The sequence below is a fragment of the Colias eurytheme genome, chromosome 29, assembly GCF_061535395.1.
Source record: "Colias eurytheme isolate Ceu_HAF_F1 chromosome 29, ilColEury1 Martin Lab GWU primary, whole genome shotgun sequence".
Taxonomy (NCBI): Eukaryota; Metazoa; Arthropoda; class Insecta; order Lepidoptera; family Pieridae; genus Colias; species Colias eurytheme.
Genome location: NC_143008.1, coordinates 663,016 through 680,638, shown reverse-complemented (window position 1 = coordinate 680,638; position 17,623 = coordinate 663,016). Strand labels below are relative to the sequence as shown.

At 34.0% G+C, this 17,623-nt stretch overlaps 2 protein-coding genes across 2 annotated transcripts; one reads left to right on the top strand and one right to left on the bottom strand.

Moving 5' to 3' along the window:
* Window positions 1-863: 863 nt before the first annotated feature.
* LOC149895994 (endocuticle structural glycoprotein SgAbd-1-like) lies at window positions 864-12,846 on the top strand. Its single transcript, XM_090118305.1, has 4 exons — window positions 864-1,108; window positions 8,691-8,784; window positions 11,155-11,261; window positions 12,270-12,846. Exons 1-4 carry the CDS (start codon window positions 1,082-1,084, stop codon window positions 12,360-12,362), a joined length of 321 nt encoding a protein of 106 aa, XP_089974431.1. The 5' UTR covers window positions 864-1,081; the 3' UTR covers window positions 12,363-12,846.
* Window positions 12,847-13,297: 451 nt separating this feature from the next.
* On the bottom strand, window positions 13,298-13,630 carry LOC149895993 (uncharacterized). The gene has a single exon (XM_090118394.1). The coding sequence runs from the start codon at window positions 13,628-13,630 to the stop codon at window positions 13,298-13,300; it is 333 nt and encodes a 110-aa protein (XP_089974520.1).
* Between the last annotated feature and the right edge of the window lie 3,993 nt (window positions 13,631-17,623).

Genomic DNA, 17,623 nt, shown 5'->3' with positions numbered 1-17,623 from the left:
GTAGCCTATGTCCTTTCTCGGGTATCAAAATATCTCCATACCAAATTTCATGAAAATTTGTTCAGTAGTTTAGGCGTGATTGAGTAACAGACAGACAGACAGACAGAGTTACTTTCGCATTTATAATATTAGTATGGATTTGATTACCTTGGATTACTTTGTAGACCAAGATTTAAAAAAGAGTAGGTGCGTTTAGATGCGTTTAATTCAAACTTTGTCATCTCGCTGCTCGATGCTTGATGTTCGCTGCTCGCTGCCCCGTCCGATTAGGGCCCTTCTGGCCTCCTCCACTCAAGCGACAGCTCAAGCCGAGGTTCGTGGTCCCCGTCAAGGGGGGACGCCCTTGTGCATGTCGCTACCAGGGTGAACCTTCAGTTCACCCCCGCGTCCGCGTTAAAATGTAGAAGCCCTTCTGGCTAACATTGAGAGACACCACACAAAAAAAAAAAAAAAAGCTTCTCACTGCACCGTGAAGTATAATATGTACATACCTTAACTGAAACTTAAACGTTTCATCTGGTTCAGATAATAAATCACAAATTAAATAAATTAAATAAGTAATATTTTCAACTCAAACCAATGTATAATACTTTTACAAGTAGATATAAATTTTTAAACTTACTCTCATTCACAACGCGCGTCTGGTGTTTGCGCAAGCTCATACAATCTGAAATGTTTGTTACTAAAAAATGAATGTAGGTAACATTGCATTTAATTCATTATATAATAATTGACAAAAACACGATAATTTAGAAACTTTGCTATCAACTTGCATGGGCATTCACTAATAAATTACAAAATAAGTAGCGGGGAAAAGGTCATAAGTCACCGTCATACAGTATCAGTAATAGTTAATTCATAGCCGTACTTACGAACGCATCAAATTTTACGGCCTTCCGCGTTTGTGCCAATGTTCATTAAGAAAAAAAAAAATAAGTAGCTGTCAGAAGCCGCGGTAATTGATTTTTAAAATGTAAATCGAGTGTTTGCGCGCGAAAAGTAAACATTCGAAATTGCGTTACAGATTAAATAAAAAAATTGACCAAGGAGGTTTAGTGGATAAGGTTGTGTTAAATTAAACATGAAGATTATTATTGGATTACTTGTGGTAAGTTATTTGAAATAAAAGTTTAATAATAATTTAGTTAGGCACTTTAAATGTAAACATATTATATCAGACTAGCTTTCCGCCTGCGGCTTCGCCCGCGTTTTCAAAGAAAAACCCGCATAGTTCCCGTTCCCGTGGGATTTCCGGGATAAAACCTAGCCTATGTTACTCGTGGATAATGTAGCTTTAGAATGGTGAAAGAATTTTTAAAATCTGTCCAGTAGTTTATGAGCCTATTCATTACAATCAAACAAACAAACAAACAAAGTTTTCCTCTTTATAATATTAGTGTAGATAAAATATGAATTAGTTTGAGATAAGGAATATAAAGTTATATGCTGGTTTATATAAAAGATCACATTGTACCTACTTGAATTATGAACATTATATTATTAAGTACTTGGGTTCTATTTATTTATTTCGACATTAGCAAGGAAGCGCAAGGGAATCAAAACGTACTTCCCGCTTAGACTTCCCGTGATCACAGAGTCTTGAAACTTAGTAAAAACTTTTTACTAAAAAGCAACATCATCAAAATCAAAGGAAAAATTACTACAAGTGTACTGTGTAATTTAAAGTTACAAAATAATAAAAAAATAATTCCGCGTTTTGGAGCCCTCGGTCCGCGAGTCCTACTCGCACTTTGCCGGTTTTATTTTTGCGCATAAATCACGTAGATATTTTTGCGCGTAAAATAGGGCAGAATTTTATAAATTTTATAAATGCGAAAGTTTGTTTGTGTGTGTGTGTTTGTTACTCTTTCACACAAATACTACTGAACCGATTACAATGAATTTTAGCACACATATAGAGGGTAACTTGGATAAACACATAGGATAGGTTTTATCCCGGAAATCCCACGGGAACGGGAACTATGCGGGTTTTCCTTTGAAAACGCGGGCGAAGCCGCGGGCGGAAAGCTAGTTGTTTATGATGATGGACCAGCATTAGAATCAGATTATATTTAATTTGAATAGAATGTAGCATACATTTTTGCAGAAGCCCTATCTCTTAGAAAATCCACGTAAAACAATATTTTTGTATACAACGCGAGCGAAGACGCGGGCGGAAAGCTATATAAATGATTTACATAAAAATCTAACAAATTGAACCCTTGTTTTTACAATTTTATTAATAACTATGCTAAAATTTTATGTGTTAATTGAATAGAATGAGTACTTTCAATTTTTCTCAATTCATCGCAAACTAAGAATATAACCAATAAATATTTGGCAATAAAATTTTAACATCGCTAACTATGTTTCAAACAATAAAAGCATAGATAAAAGGCTAACTAGTTCTTTATTGTTGTAAGATATTTTTACGATTTATGTATTTTTAAAAATATTGGCATTCTTTAGTTCTTATTATATAACTAGTTTCCGCCCACGACTTTGTACGTGCATCCCCGTTTTTCCCCGTTCCCGCAAGAATTTCGGGAAATCCTTTATTAGCGGATGCCTACGTCCTAACATCTACCTGCATGCCTTTCAGCCCGATACGTCCAGTGGTTTGGGCTGTGCGTTGATAGATCACTATATCAGTCACCTTTGAGTTTTATATATGTATATAGAAGTATAAGTTTTTCACATTCGTTTGTCCGTGCAATTTTCGTAAAAGGCGTATCTGCAGTGCTTCACAAATCTATACTTAATATTATAAAGATCAAGAGTTTTTATTTGTTTGAACGCGCTAATTTCCATTGCCACTAGTAGGCTAATAAAAATCGTAGAACAAAATATGTTATTGGTATTGATTTAGTGAAGCTGCTTACAAGAGGCGATGTGGTAATTTTCATCCACCCTGTATACCTTACTGTGCTGTTAGCTGTGCTCTGCGGTTTTACCCGCAGTGCTCTGCTTCTGTTCGTTCTAGCGAGATGACATTAAAGCCTTCCTCAATAAATGGGCTATCTAACACCGAAATAATTTATCAAATCGGACCAGTAGTTCCCGATGTTAGCGCGTTCAAACAAATAAACTCTTCAGCTTTATAATATTGGCATAGATAACATAAATATATTTTATTAGGACTGACCGGTTGGCTTGGTTGGTAGTGGCCCTGCCTTCCAAGTCAGAAGTCGTGGGTTCGATTCCCACCCGGAACAAATATTTGTGTGATGAACATAGATGTTTGCTCTGTGTCTGTGTTAATTATCTATATAAGTATTTATTTAAAATTATATATGTATGTTTATTAGCCATCTGGTTTCCATAACACAAGCGAAAGCTTAGTACCTATAGCTACGGGACTGATCGAGAGATGCCGTGTGTGAAAATTGTCCTGAAATATTTATTTATTTATTGATATTTATTTGTGATTTAGTTGTAACAGCCCTGACACTGGCAACATCGTTCTATATAAATTTTGCAACTCTGTAGCATGTACTTATAATTTTAACGCACTTCACATCAATAAGCAAGTGGCACTTAACACTTACAAAGGTCGGAATTTACGCAATCATTCTAAACTAAACTATGTAAGATACAAAAAACGTTTTTTGTGTCATATAATAAAAGTATCACAAGTACAGCCCGCGGCTTCACCCGCATGGTGAAAGGAAATTTCCTACCCTCGTTTCACTGTGTAAAAAAGCAGCCTATATGTACCTATATCCGTTACTCATTTAGCCTCATGACTATTTCTGGCTACAAAAATCTAACAATAAAAAGCTGAAAAGTTCGTTTTTAGGATGTCGAACCACAAAAGGGAAAACGGTTAACGGAGTCCTATTAGGTACACTTCGTTGTCCGTCTGTCTGTCTGTACGGCAAGCCCATTTTTCTACAGAGCGCGTGGAGTTACGAGTTAAAATTTATATTGATTACTAACTAGATCTACTGTCCCTTGAAGCTGTGCAAAAAATTATAAGTACTTATAAGCCAACGCAATCAAAAGGTTTAGCCGTTTAGGAATGCTGCAAATTTCGACATTCATGGGAAGCAAAACATACTATGATACTACTCGTTGAAATTTGGTACAAAGCAGCGTGTTATAGCACAGATAAAGTAAAATTGTGAAAAGTATAGATAGTTGAAACTAATTTAAAAGAAACAGACTCGCACTTGTCCGTTATTTTTTGGGTTCGTTGAGGAGCAATTCAAGTTAAACCACGGGGCTCAGCTAGTTAGGGTTTCATACCGAAACGGTAAAACGGGACCCTATTACTGAGACTTCATTGTCTGTCTGTCTGTCTGTCTGTCTCCAGGCTGTATCTCATAAAACGTGATAGCTAGAAAGCTGAAATGATGTATTTCCGTTGCAACTATAACAACAAATACTAAAAATTAAAAACCGACTCGCACATGGCCGGTTTTTTATAATATTAGTACCGCACGACAAATCCACTTTCAAAACATGGATTTTTCTTAATTGACGACATTTCAAAATTTTAAGCAACTTATTTTTTTAATGAAAACAAGATCAATAATTATGATACATGTATTTTTTGCTTTTTCTAAATATTGAAGTTTTCATTCATTTTTTTAAGTTTTAAAATCATCTCATTCTAAAATGTCGTAAGCGACAAATGACGTCATGCATACGGAGGAATACATTTTTTCCTTTGCCACATACCTTGTTCAAATAAAAAAAAATCTTCACAATTTATCATTTTGGCACATTTGTCACTTTGATTCGTCAAGCTTCGTAAATATTGTTATTTGCTATTTGCTGATCCAAATTTTAAACAAAAGAAACTTATTCACAAGTACTGATGATGATGACTTTATGCAAGATTTGTCTGAAAATTTCTGGGAAACAAAATATAGTTAGGTACATACTATCCCAAAATGTTGGAAAGTGTTAACTTTAAAAAAATAAACAGTCTTTTATTTCAAGAAAATTATGAACACTTATTTCTCATCGTAAGAATTTCTTTCGCTATTCAAATATGAGTGTAATTATATTGAAAAGGCAATCGGAAAACTTTGATAATAAATCAATAATGTTTTTCTATTCTTAGGTTTCTTAGGTTCTACGATACGCAATTGATTTCCTGTTTTTAGATGAATTTATTCATAAAGCAAGTGTTTCTCACAATCATATAATATTACTAGCCGTCCGCCCCGGCTTCGCCCGTGGTACCTACATGTTTTAACTATCCAAGTTGGATCGAACTGCACATGGTGTGCGAATTTTATTACCTATAATCGGTTAAGTGGTTTAGGAGTCCATTGAGGACAAACATTGGGACACGAGATTTATATATATTAAGGTGTGAATAATTGTACCTAGGTATATGTAAAACTAGCTTTCCGCTTGCGGCTTCGCCCGCTGTGTTTAAAACCCAATAAATTGTATACCTACTTACTGATACGGGATACCTTCCTCAATCCTCTTGAATCACACTATTAAAAAATGCATCTAAATCCGTTGTGTAGTCACAGAGGCCAAAGCAAGTAATATCACAGTATTACCATATTTAGAAAATAATATTGTAATACTGTGGTAATATAGTGTGTAGTTTTTAAGATCTAGGCATACATACCTACATACAGACAGTAGACAGACGGACCTGTCGCAGGAAACGATATCACTACGTAGGTAGGTACCTACAGCACAGACTAATAATTATATCACAGTATTACAATATATAGATATTGTAATACTGTGATAATATACTACGTATACTTACAACCTACAGCTAGGTAGTGATATCGAGTGTATCGAACCAAACGTTCAGAATACATATTTCCTACTAGCTTCCGCCCGCGACTCCGTCCGCGCGGATGTCGGTCTTCGCGTGGATGGTTTATTTCTCCATTTTGAGTAACTCTGAAAATGACATCTTATAAATATCTATTGGACCCAAATACGGCTAGGCCTATAATAATACGCAACGTGTTGGCGGTTCTACAGAACAACGTCTATGGATAAAACTGAAAAATTAAGATTAATTTTTTTTCTACGTATTTTTACAGGATAAAAAGTATCCTATTTTACGCCCAGGATAATAAGGTATAATTATACCAAGTTTCATCGAAATCGAACCGGTAGTTTTCACGTGATGTCTTCACACCTACAGACAGACAGACAGACAAAAATTTTTTTAATCACATATTTGGGTTTGGTATCGATCCAGTAACAGTGCTATTTATTTTTTCTATATTTTCAATGTACAGAAATGACTCTTCTACAGATTTATTATATGTATAGAATAGATATAGATTATTATGTATTTATTGAAACTAATCGGTATAACAAATTTAGGAAGAATTGAAATCAATACCCATTTTGTTTCTTTCTAATTTCCATCAAAAAACTAAAAGATAGGACATTAATTAATTAGGTAATTATACAAAAACACTACGAATTAAGAATGTCGTATACGAGAGATCTTGCAGAGATAATATATTATACCCATGGTAATACAATGATAAATTCACGCATAGTTTTTCTGAATAAAATTAAACGTGAAGAAAAAACAAGAAAAACGGCACATAAATTGATTATAATAAAAAAACAGTATACTAACAATATGGCACGGACATTATTGTATTGTTTATGTGGCAGATCTAACCTCTGGCCCGATCGAGCGTTGGTTTAAGGCGATTAACACACGGTGCCGCGTCCCGCCGCGGTTGGCGGTGAAGCGGTTCTCAAGTTGCATTGGCTTCTATTAAATCCGTTGATACCAAACACACATACACCGCCCGACCGCGCGGTCAAATGGTCCATTCCTCGTAGGGATTCACTGCCAACCGCCGCGGTGCGCGGTGCCGTGTGTTAATCGCCTAACATAATTTCATAATTTTAACATTGATTTGTTTTCTTATTTGGATGCCAGATGACGCGACAAAGGCGGTATTAAATAAAAGTTTATAAATTACTAGCTGTGCCCTACGGTTTCACCCGCATTGCTCCGCTCTTGTTGTGATGATATATAGCCAAAAACCTTCCTCGATAAATGGGCTATCTAACACCGAAAGAATTTTTCAAATCATTCCAGTAGTTCCTGAGATAAGCGCGTTCAAACATCTACAAGACATACGTGTAAAAATAAATCAAGTGTGCCCACAGCTTTATTTCTAAGAATAAATCAATGTCTTTTTATTAACAATGGCGAAGCTTGTCGCATTAAATTATCACACATGTTTTATATTATACTTAGTACCTATTGACAAATGTCAAGCGAAAAAAAGACACAAAATAATACCTATCGGGCATTACTCACATACCTGCAGCAGGGGCAATATTGGATTTGCTCCCTTGTTAGCTACTCACTTTCCTGCCGCTGGGCACAATTAAGGTTCCAATTCTAAAATTGCCCTTGCTGCACGTGAATTGCCCCTGCTCGCTATGTACATAACAAATTAAGAGCCTGAAATTGCTACGACCGCCGCGGCCGTGCAACCGAGATTGTCCCTGCGTGCGGCAGGTAAGGTGAGTAGCCGGTTTTAGGAATAGACAATTTCGCGTGCATAAAAGTTTTTGGTAAAGGTGTAAATCGCTTAGATCATTTACTTAATGATCTAAGGTAAATCGTTATAATCATAAATTTTAAAGTTTATTAAGTATTAGTAGATTAAACAGATAATAATAGACTATGAATAATAGTACTGGCTTAGATACCGTCGTGTTCGATCTATAATTTTTATTATTTTAAACTTTTATAATATATCCCTCGCTTTTGCCCCTGGCTTATAGTAGCTTCTATAACTTTGAATATTTCAAACTTTTATAGACCATATAATTATTCGGCGGTTTGTTTAAACTTATAAAAAAATATTAACCATTAATAATATATATACTTAGTAAGATATAAGATCTTTATTATAAAATTTTGGAATTAATAATGTGGTTAGGAGTCAGACTTTAAATTACTTAATTAAATATATTGCCTTATTATACAATTATTGACCATTGTCTTTAATAACAAAGAAATAAAATAACGTCATTATTTTAATGTGCAGATAAATTTTTAACCAATTTAATTACTTGCTAATTGTTATTGCTATTGTTATTGCCCGCTTCCAATGCGTTGTGTTTTAGTTTTAATCATGACTCATGTACCCGGACTAAGTGGTTCGATTCCATATTCTTTTTCATAACCGCGAGGGACTGGAACATGCTTCCTGATTCTGTGTTCCCCGACGAGTATGGAGGTTTCAATAAGAATGGTTACCATCTAGGGAAGCGCTTACCATCTTAGACCATATTCATCAGGCGAGATTGTGGATAAGCGTTTCCCTATTCACACTAAAAAAAGCATATTTTATTTTATTTATTTTATTTTATTTACATAGGAAGCATACATAGGGACCGGACGGGCACATAACTAAAACGACGTTCTTTAAATACTATGTAGTGAATTATTTCGTATTTTATTGAAGTGAAACTTCTTTATCGGGGTTGGAAAAAAATTTAGTGTAACATTTTTTCGTTACGCGTGACATTTTTCCGTTACGCGCCATCTTTTTCTTATCCCTAGTACCACGCGTGATTCGACGTATTTCTGTAAAGTTGCTTAAAGTAAATTATTTTTTGAAAAATAAGGTCGTAAGTAAAGAAGTTTCACTTATTTCGTGTGTACACTAGTACACGCACACATTTTCTTTATATTATTATATTACTTATTTCAGATTGTCAGCGGCATAACGCTAGGCGATGAGATTCTACGCAATGACTTCGATGGTCCAGCTGCAGACGGTTCATACAGATGGGCTCTCCAAACTGGTATTCATTTTTAATTATTGAGTTTTTAACACTGTTTTATTAGCTTCACCTGTATGTTTGTATGTAACCGAATCAGGATAATCTATACTAATATTATAAAGCTGAAGAGTTTCTTTGTTTGTTTGTTTGTTTGAACGCGCTAATCTCGGGAACTACTGGTCCGATTAGAAAAATTCTTTCGGTGTTAGATAGCCCATTTATCGAGGAAGGTTATAGGCTATATATCATTGCGCTACAACCAACAGGGGTGGAGGCACGGGGGTGAAACCGCGCGGAGCAGCTAGTTAACGATAAGACAAGACTTTCTTAATTCAGTAATAACCATTATCACATTTTATTAATTATTAACAACGTAACAACGGAAATTGAATATGGGTTTAAATCCCTACTAATATTTTAAATGCGAAAGTTACCCTGTCTGTCTGTCTGTTACGCTTTCCCGCTTAAACCTCTCAACCGATTTCGATGAAATTTGGCACAGACAATCTTTAGACCCTGAGAAAGAACATAGGCTACCTTTTATTGCGACAAAAACACCACGCGGGCGAAGCCTCGCGCGGAAACTAGTAAATAATAAACTCGATATTGTCCCACTTTAAATGACAGATTCAAACTTTGTTTGTGTTAGTTTTAAATGGTACCGTGCGGTTTTACTAGTATTATAATATTAGATACTAGCGGTCCGCCCCGGCTTCGCCCGTGGTACATGTTTACGTTTTCTCTACATAAGAACCATCCTCGTACTTCAAGGAATATAATAAAAAAAGAATTATCGAAATCGGTTCAGCCGTTCTCGAGTTATGCGCTTACCAACACATTTTGCGATTCATTTTTATATATAAGATTATTGAAGATAGAGGACCATACCAATATAAAAATATTAACTATGCGTTCCAACTAGGAACAGCCCCCCTATGCAAGTGGCTTTCTGTTAGCGTAGCGTTCAATAGAATAGACTACGAATGTATGAGATTGACGTAAGCTGTAGATACGTTTATCAGATTCGTTTATCTACAGCTTACGTCAATCTCATACATTCGTAGTCTATTCTATTGAACGCTACGCTAACAGAAAGCCACTTGACTAGGGGGGCAGGACATCTTGTGACGTCATCGGCAGCTAAGTAATAACGATTGTATATAAATTGGATGTAAGAATAAAACAAGAGTAATAAATTGTTATTAAAATGCAGAAACTATTTTTAAGAGAGTCGTATTTTCAAATAATAAATGTTGGATATAGATGCTGCACAAAGGTTAGGTTTCTATTTTTGTTTAGGTCGCTAGTACAACTTATTTTTTGCTATCAACATCAAATCAATGTATATGTATGTTATTTCATTATTTTGGTGTGTACAATAAAGCTTTCATTCATTCATTCATTCATTCATTCATTCATTCAATCAATTAATATTTTTATTACTTACACAGTACACTTGATGGTAAAACATTGAATACTAGTAACTTACTTCGGCTTCGCTGATAGTGGCATTCTAATGGTAGAAGATTTTGAAGTAAAACTTCTTTAGTAAAATATCAAGGTCGCATCATGGCAATACCATTAGGAACACGAGCATGGAGTAAGGTGACGATATTGGTATCTTTGAATCTTAACAAAGAAGTTTCTCTTCTGACACGTATGCACGGCACACACGCTCTTTTTTTATTAATACCGATGGGTATGTGGTTTTATTTTATTCGCTGCAAATAAAAATCTTTCCTATATGAAATATTATTAGTATAGATAGAAAAACGATGAGTTTCTATTCACAAAAAGTCCATTGGGAAATTATAATCCGGAGATTTGTAGGTGCGGCCGTGGCGGCCGTGGTGTTCTGTGAATATTTCGCGCTTGCATAAGATGAGATGTTGAGTTAATAATTGATCTAATAGTTTTCTGATGGTTATGGTAAGAATATTACACATGTATGTGTAATGTGTATAATTTACTGTGTCTATATTCTTTTGAAATGCTAATCTTATTTAATACTAACTGTGCGGTTTCACCCGCAGCCGCATTGCTCCGCACCTGTTGGTCTGAGTGATGATATATAGCCAAAGCCTGCCTCGATAAATGGGCTATCTAACACATCGGTGTTTAACAATTCTATCGAGAATTTTTCAAATCGGACCTGTAGTTCCCGTACACTGTACCTACACCATTTTAGATTTCTATGCTGTACACCGTATGTACTATATTGGTCTTTTTTGAAGTACATTTTTTAATATATCAGCATGGCAAGTGGGCCTGATATTAACTGGTCACCAACGCCCATTAACATGGTTTGCCGGGCTTTAAAGATCAATACGCTCTATCGTTAATGAAGGCCTCAATATCGTATATTCCAAGTGTTTATTCTCACAATTACAGAAGGGGGTATCTACCACGAGCAGAGAGGATCCCTCCAGCCCAGCGCATCTGGCGAACCGGCGCTGGTCGTCGAGGGGCAGTACCAGTACACCGCGCCTGATGGACAGGTATAGAACATCTACAGGGTGTCCCACTATTGGTCGCGAAGGGACTTGTAGTTTTGCATAAACTGATCACGTAAAAAATACTAAATTACGTCAAAAATTTGTTAGTAGTGAAACTTCTTTAGGCGCGTTGAGAGTAAATTTCACTTCATGGAGTATGGCGACGATTTTTGTATCTATCTTTGAATCTTGCCCAAGAAGTTTCATTTCTGATACCTGTGCTCGCAATACACGCTCTTATCTTACTAGCTTTCCAGCCGCAGCTTTGCCTGCTTTGTCTAAATCATAATAGTATAAATAATATTATAAAACCTTCCTAAAGAATCACAATCTTTATATATAAAAATGAATCGCAAAATGTGTTGGTAAGCGCATAACTCGAGAACGGCTGAAACGATTTCGATAATTCTTTTTTTATTATATTCCTTGAAGTACGAGGATGGTTTTTATGTAGAGAAAACGTAAATATGTACCACGGGCGAAGCCGGGGCGGACCGCTAGTATCTATATAAAAAAATATTGCAATATTATTTCCTTAATGGACGACATATTTTTCCTTTATTTATTAGCATTTATGTGTGATCTCGCTATTTACTTTTCCTTTCTTCATCTATCGCTATACCTATATTGTTTGTATTTTGTGACCGACTCCTTTCTTAGACTCCTTTAGACTCCTTTTGAACCACTTTAAAAACGGACAGATTTAAGCACACTTATCAAGAATCGGTGACAATACAATAATTTCCTGCTTTTTAGTTTTTATATACTTACTAGCGGTCCGCCCCGGCTTCGCCCGTGGTACATATGAAAAATAGATGTTGGCCGATTCTCAGACTTACCCGATATGCACAGGAAATTTCATGAGAATCGGTCCACCCGTTTCGGAGGAGTATGCAGACTAACATTGTGACACGAGAATTTTATATATGTATAAGACTATCAATACTATCATATTATATTATTTTTTAATTATAATATACATATTAAATTAATTATTTATTCACTCCACAGATCATTCACGTCCTGTACCGAGCGGACGAGTATGGTTTCCATCCAATGGGAAGGCACATTCCATCGCTGGACTCACAGCCACGATATCTTTAGTGCTGGCAATTATTTAGATAGGTACAATTCAAACGTCAGAGTAGATAAATTATTAATAAAATAAAAGACTTGAAACAGATCCAAAACTTGTTTAATCCTTAGTAATACATAATTTGTATTCTAAATGCGAAAGTACATAATATATTTGTTTGTTTTTCTTTCACGACGCAACGGAGCGATTTTATGGTATGACTAGCTGCGCTCCGCAGTTTCACCCGCGTGGCTCTGCTCCGTTAGTCTTAGCGTGATGATATATAGCCTATCCTTCCTCGATAATTGGGCTATCTAACACCATAAGAATTTTTCAAATCGGACCAGAAGTTCCCGAGATTAGCGCGTTCAAACAAACAAACAAACTCTTCAGCTTTATAATATTAGTACATATAGATTATAGTATTGTAATTAAAACATCCACCCACTTTATTGTTAATTAATAATAAGTATTTTGTTTTTTACATTTTCACATTAAATAACTTAATCTAGATGAGTGTGTTTTTATTTTATAACCGTATTACCCGACATAAATTCTGATCAATTGGAAGTAACGATTTACAAAGTGCATTTATAATTTTTTTAAACGCTTTTACCCGTAGTATATTATTATTAGTCTGTGATTGTTGTAACAATATAAATTAGCGCCATCTGTTAAAAATAGCAAACATTGTAAACGCCGGTTTATGCGGTTACAAATAACAATGTGTTTTAACTATAACCGATGTTTACGATATTTTAGCGACAGATGGCGTTTTATAAAATATATATTTTTTAATTATCACGGATTATCACGAGATGTTTTTAATTTTATATTATGTTGCTAGTAAAAATATAAGATTAAAGAATATTTAGAAGTCCCTTCGAGTATCAATGAAAATAATTCATTCACTAAAGCATATTGTAGATACCTGTTCATGATAACTTAACTTAACTTAACTTATTCAGCCATGACTGTCCCACTGCTGGGCAAAGGCCTCTCTTCCCTTCATCCATGTCTTCCTATTGTGAGCAATTTTAGCCCATTCCTTGCAATGAGAGTCCAGTTCGTCGCGCCATCTGATTTTGGGCCTTCCACGCAGCCTTTTTCCATTGTCGGGGATCCACATAGTGGTGATTTTTGCCCACAACTCTTCGGACATCCGGCAAACATGTCCCGCCCAGTTCCATTTGAGCTCGGCAGCTTTATGGGCTACGTCGACAATCTGTGTTTTTGAGCGCAGCGTTCTATTTTGAATGCGATCAGAAAGCTTTACGCCCAAATTGCTGCGCTCCATTGATCTTTGGCAAACCCTTCACCCTTGTTCATGATAATAATATTATATTCATAATGTTTGTATATTATTTTATAAGCATGTTACTAAAATGCATAGATTAAGAATGCTATAAATAAATTTCAAAATAAGTAAATTATTATATAAATGACAGACACGAAAGCCAGGCATTTACTATAAATAAAATGTTTTTGAAGTAAAACTTCTTTAGGCGCGACTAGGGAGTAACTCAGATTTATTTTCTGACGGAAGTAACGCTTACTATAGTCTGCGTAGTTTCCGCCATTTAAAAATAATAATTCTGATTGGTTGTAAGTATATGTCATATACTACACGCTTCTTGACTTATACGCCAGCTAGTGGCAAATATCATAATCAATTAGGATTATTTATTTTCAAATTTTCAAACGGATCAATTGTGAATAGCAAAGTGAATGAAAAATTCAACAGTTTTAAAAACATTATTTTAAATTGCAAAATTTTTTGAAAATCTCTAAATATACTTGTTTATTTATTACTTTTAAAATAAGTAAATTAAAAATAAAAATAAACATGTTGCGGATTATAATCAATCTATTTTAAATATTGCTGAAGACAAAGTAGTATCCATAGCAACAGATATGTATATAGGTTGTCATTCAGTTGAACAAGAAGCATATGTACGCCAACAATTTCATAAAATGTCAGTTATTGATACAGGACGATCGCCTTATGAAATCATATTAGTTCTTAACAAATTTTACATTATTACAACCAATATTGATGTATCTGATGGCTTAGCCAACGGTTGTGTTGGAAAGTTAGTGTATATTGAACGTGATGACAGTGATAACATCATACGCTTATGGCTTGAGTTTCCTGGTAAGATAGGAGAGAAAATTAGGAAAAAAGCTGCCCATCATATTCAAACTCTAAACATTAGTAGAACAGCAGTCCCAATTTTACGAAGATCGTCATCTGTACCAATGAATAGAAATAAGACAATATTTGCAAAGAGAAATCACTTTCCATTAGTATCTGCTTGTGCGCTTACAATACATAAGTCTCAAGGTGGTACTTTTGATCAAATCGTTTATGAATACAATAAAAGTCACAGTCAGCAGCTGTTATATGTAGCATTATCACGAGTAACTGATATAAATGGATTGTTCATTGTCTCAAACACCGATGACAACAAATTTTATCATGGAAGAAAGCGTCCAGGGGGAATAGTTGATTTACAGTGTGAATTTGAAAGACTTTCAAATTCTCGCCTAATAACACAACAGGAAGAATTATATAACCTTGTAAATGAGAGTAACATTACACTATTTTCCTTCAACTGCCAAAGTTTACGTGCTCATGTTTCTGATCTGAATGATAAAGTATTAAAAAGGTCCACATTGCTGTTATTTTCCGAAACTTGGATGAAAAATGACGAACAAATTCTTATTGAAAATTTTTATTGCGTTACCCAATACAAACGACCCAACTCAACTGCTGGTGGAGTAGCTGTATATCATTCATCTACAGATACACTGAACAATGTAACACCAATGCAAAATATTTCACCAACTATATTATCACAAATTTCCGATGAGGTTTCACAAATTGGTGACATCGCCTTGGTTCGATGTGTTAATACGAATGACCAACCTGTGATTATCGTTGTTATTTATATTTCTACAAATACTAGCCTGACAAATATCATAAAATTTATTCATCAGCAATTACTTCACTTCACAATTGAAGGTTCTCGACTTTTAAATAGTAATTATCATGAATTACCGATGATTCTAACTGGAGATTTTAATGTTAATTTTCGCTCTCAGGAATCTCAGCCGTTAATTGATTTTTTAGAAGAAAAATTTGATTTATCTATGAATACTTCTCGACTTCATTCAACAACGCGTTTCGGTACAACGATAGATGCTGTATTTTCAAGAAAAGTAGCAAATTTAGAGAGTAAAATTTATGTTTCACATTATAGTTACCACAAACCTATAATTTCGTACGTAAGAAATTATTATGACATTCAATTACCTGTTTCGAATGAATAATATTAATATAACATTTAAATAATCTTTGTAAAGCACATGAATAATAAATATAATTAAATTATAATATAATATTTATTTATTTAAGTTAATATTTAATCATTTCAGTGATATATGAGTATGGCCGCCAAATATTGTACAATAACAGTCGTGAAATCGTAACACACCGTAACATACGTGACTGATAGTAACATACGTGATTTTGTTAAGCCTAGTGTACATTACAACTAATACTGCAGGAGAATTTTTTTACATTTCTGTTTTATATTGTTAATTAAATTACTTTAAAACTCAATAAAACAAATTTAAATATTAAAGAAAAAGTTTTATTTATCAAATTTTGTATTTCTATAATACTTACAAATGCAAGAATCATTCACAACTTATGATATTAATTACGAATACGAATTATTATAGTAAAAAAGTTACTAACTTCCGAAACATGATAGTTTTTGAAGTGGGTTCTCTTTATGTAAAAAAGTAAATTTTTAACTTTAGATTCTCTAGTGAGTACTACCCCTAAGAGCCGCTCACGGATGTTACGTAACACAATAGTAACACATGGTATCATTCGTGAATAAAAATATGGTTGGACATAACCTAAAAAGCCTTTATTCGCCAAAGTATTGTAGTAATAAGACGCCGCATAGTTTGATTTGTTACTAGAACACTTAAGCTACACACATAATTTAAATAATACAGTAAATTTGTATTCTTACCTTGCATAATTCTCACTCAAAATTATTAAAATGTTCTGGGACAAAAATGCCGACTACCTTTCGATCAACTTTTACAGTAACAAAATGGCGATTTTTTTTTCTAAATGTAGACCAACATGTAAATCGGTGTTGCCCCTACTTAAAAATATTTTTGTGGCTTGGATATCTAGTTATTTAGGGTGTTATTTTATGGTAACCGTGCGTGAAGTATCATTCGTGAAAAAAAGTGAGACATAGTTTTAGGTGAGTTTTATATTAATTTCTTTTATGTTATTTTTATTAGAACTTGTTAAAACTATCCACAAGTTTACAGAATAATTTAGAAATACCAAAATTTTACAGGTATCAATAGATTTTTGCATAATTTTGTGACTTCAAAGTGTGAGATGACTAAGTGGGACACATGATTTTAGTATGGAAAGGAAAATAAGCATTTCAAAAAAAAAATATTGAGCTTGTTAAAGGCACTCAAAATTAATTTAAATTATTAATATAATGATAAATATAACATAGTGAAGCTGAAACTATTTAAAAACTACCATAATTACTATATAAAAAAATCTGGTGCTATATAAAATGACAAGGACATTTTTTTTTCTTGAATGTACAATTTTTGGCGGCCATACTCATATGTCGTCAACGCCAAAGAAGTTTTACTTCAATCGCGCGTAAAGGTTACACGCAGACACTTTTTTTTTTTAAGGTTTTTAAGTACAATTATTATCAGCTGTAGACGTATTATAAAATATGTACCTACATTGTAATAATATCTGTTAACTTCAATCGATAATTTAATTAGTAATGGTATAAGTAAAAGGCTAAAGGTGTCTAACGCATAGATCGCATCGCTATTAAATTACAATAAAATGTATTTCATTCAATGTATTTTAGTCTAGATACCAAGAGATAGCGCTACTATAGTATTTTAACATTGTAAATGTCGCTATAAGAATTTTTTGTTGAATACATATTATAAATTTGTAAAGATATGTTCGTTGGGTCGGTTAGGTCGATCATTTCTAAAATAGGTCCAACAAAACATAATCGAATATTCGTGACATAAGCGTTCTGTCCGCTTACTGCTTAGTATTGTCACTTGTCACTAGAATTGTCTATCGTACAGTCTGAGAGCAATTGTCGTATTAAATTAAATTATCTGAATAGAAAAGACAGTATAGAAAATAGAAATATCAAATTCAAATATTCAGATAATTTAAAATAAAAATATCGAAAATCGGATT